Source organism: Solanum dulcamara, chromosome 1, assembly GCF_947179165.1.
Source record: "Solanum dulcamara chromosome 1, daSolDulc1.2, whole genome shotgun sequence".
NCBI classification, from domain to species: Eukaryota; Viridiplantae; Streptophyta; class Magnoliopsida; order Solanales; family Solanaceae; genus Solanum; species Solanum dulcamara.
Window position 1 is genome coordinate 59,926,207 of NC_077237.1, and position 2,453 is coordinate 59,928,659.

General features: G+C 38.2%; 1 protein-coding gene across 1 annotated transcript; it reads left to right on the top strand.

Moving 5' to 3' along the window:
* The first annotated feature begins 1,629 nt into the window (after positions 1-1,629).
* Positions 1,630-2,246, top strand: LOC129888316 (60S ribosomal protein L27a-3-like). The gene has a single exon (XM_055963320.1). It carries the CDS (start codon positions 1,678-1,680, stop codon positions 2,050-2,052), a length of 375 nt encoding a protein of 124 aa, XP_055819295.1. The 5' UTR covers positions 1,630-1,677; the 3' UTR covers positions 2,053-2,246.
* The last annotated feature ends 207 nt before the right edge of the window (positions 2,247-2,453 follow it).

Sequence of the window (2,453 nt, forward strand, 5' to 3'; positions counted from 1 at the left end):
TGTTGGGTTGCTAGTCCTCGTGCCATATCCCTTTCTATGCTAATTATTTTCATTCAAGGAAAAATGTTCCCAAATGGGAGATATTATAAGGCCTCGTAAGTCTAAAGGTCGAAACAAAGGAGGATTCTGGAAAATGGGCTGAATATTCATTTCTATGACTCAGTCTATGAGTCGTAGGAGTTCCTATTAGTCGTAGCAATGACTCGTAGGACTGATGGTGAGGCCTAAAATTTGACTAAGTCTTAAGGGAGGAATATGAGTCCATGGTACAAGTCATGGAATCATAGACGAGTCATAGAAACAACTTTTCAAGAAACTTCAGAGACCTTACATTTGCAGGTTTCCTAAATCATGCAGGAAGACTTGAGTCTACGACTCGCCATCAAGCCTATGACTCATACGAATGATTCAAGAGGGAGTTCAGAGACTTAGTCCTTAGGGGTTGTCAAACCATATAGGACGAGTCACTTCCATGAATCATGGAAGTGTCTATGGCTTCTAGAGACGAGTCCTAGAGAAAGTCCTGAGGGTTAGTCCTTAGGGTATTCCAAAAACCTTGCAGGATGAGCCGTAAAAAGACTCGTCGACACATCTACGATCGTAAGAACAACTCATAGGGTCAGTTTTGCCAAAATTGTTAAAGGTCATTTAAGTTTTTGTCGTGTTTTGTCATCAAAGTGTTGTAATTTTGGGACTAAAACTACCCTTCCTAAAGACCCTAAACCATCCAAACCCCCACATTCTCACACTTGAACTCATATACTTAAAGTTCCTTCCTTTCAAAATCTACCAAGGGTTTCAAGAAAAAGTATAGGGTTTCAATTCAAGGTTCTTCAAGCCTCCATTCTCAAAGCTATATTAGGGCCTTATTCTCCAAGGTATGTGGGTCTCATTCATGGGTTCTTCCACCCATGGAGCCGGAGTATCTTCCTAAATCTAGCAACTCAATATCACGTGATGAATTTCTATGTGTTTTCATGTTATGGCTCAAAGGCAAAGATTATTGATTTCTTGAAGTTCATTTATCTATTTTCAGCTTATATTGGCTCTAAATTTCATGAAGTAGTTTATTTTCAAAGGTTCTTATATGATAGCATCAAAGAAGTTTTTAAAGTGTATTGGTGGGTTGTTTTGAAGATGTTTAAATTATTGCATTTCATTACTCTCATGCATGTCAGTTGATGTTAATGATTTGAAGTTTGAATTGCATAGAAACCATCTAATTTCACTATGTTTCAATGAAGCTTGTATTGAAAGATTTGACTCCAAAATGAATGTTTATGAAAGCAATGTTATTGATTAAAGAGAGTCTTACAAAATGAAAAAATGATGATGAAAGGGATTTTTAGCCAAATAATGAATTCTATGTGATAAGGACAATCCTCATATTTGAATCAAATGAAAGGTTTTAATGAGATATTCTACCGAATGATGATTTGATGTCTAAAGTTATCTGGATGCTTACGTTATTATGATATTTAAATGCTATTCCGTGGGATTTGACCTATCACCGAATGTAGCTTGTAGATGGAGACTCGACCTAAGGAGTGCCTAAGTAAAGTCTCACGTTGCATTAACTATGTGCCAACATTGGAGCCCTTCTAGGCCATTTAGGCTAGTGGATCCTCTCACTGCCGCTTTTCTACTCCTTTCCCCCATTTAGCCGCCGACGAGGAAATGACTACCAGATTCAAGAAGAACAGGAAGAAGCGTGGCCACGTCAGCGCCGGACATGGTCGTATCGGGAAGCACATGAAGCATCCAGGAGGACGAGGTAACGCCGGAGGTTTGCACCATCACCGGATCCTTTTCGACAAGTACCATCCTGGTTACTTCGGTAAAGTAGGTATGCGTTATTTCCACAAGCTTCGTAATAAATTCTATTGCCCTACTGTCAATATCGACACTCTATGGTCTCTCCTTCCTCAAGAGGTGAAAGACAAGGCTGGTGCTAACAAGGGTACTGCTCCGTTGATTGATGTTACCCAGTTTGGGTACTTCAAGGTTTTGGGTAAAGGTGTTTTACCTAAGGGACAGCCTGTTGTTGTGTAGGCTAAGTTGGTGTCGAAGAACGCAGAGAAGAAGATTAAGGAAAATGGTGGTGCTGTTGTTCTTACCGCTTAGGTCTTAATTTATTAGTTGCTTTTTGATGTTAAAGTTACTGTTTTTGATTAGTTAATGGAGACTTGAACTTGGGGATTACTTGTATGAATTTTGAAATACTTTTGAAAAAAAAAGAAGAAAAAGAAATGATTAAAGTTGATGGAGTTCTTCCCGGAAAGTAGTCTCCCCGTGCCAACATAGGGGATTATGTTGGATTCCATGTAATAGATCATATGTTCTTAAATATCGGTTTTGGTCATCCTCCTACAAAAGTAATATTTAAATTCCATGTATATGATTGATTACTCATGAATTGCACTATATTTCATATTATGTAAATATTTTAATGT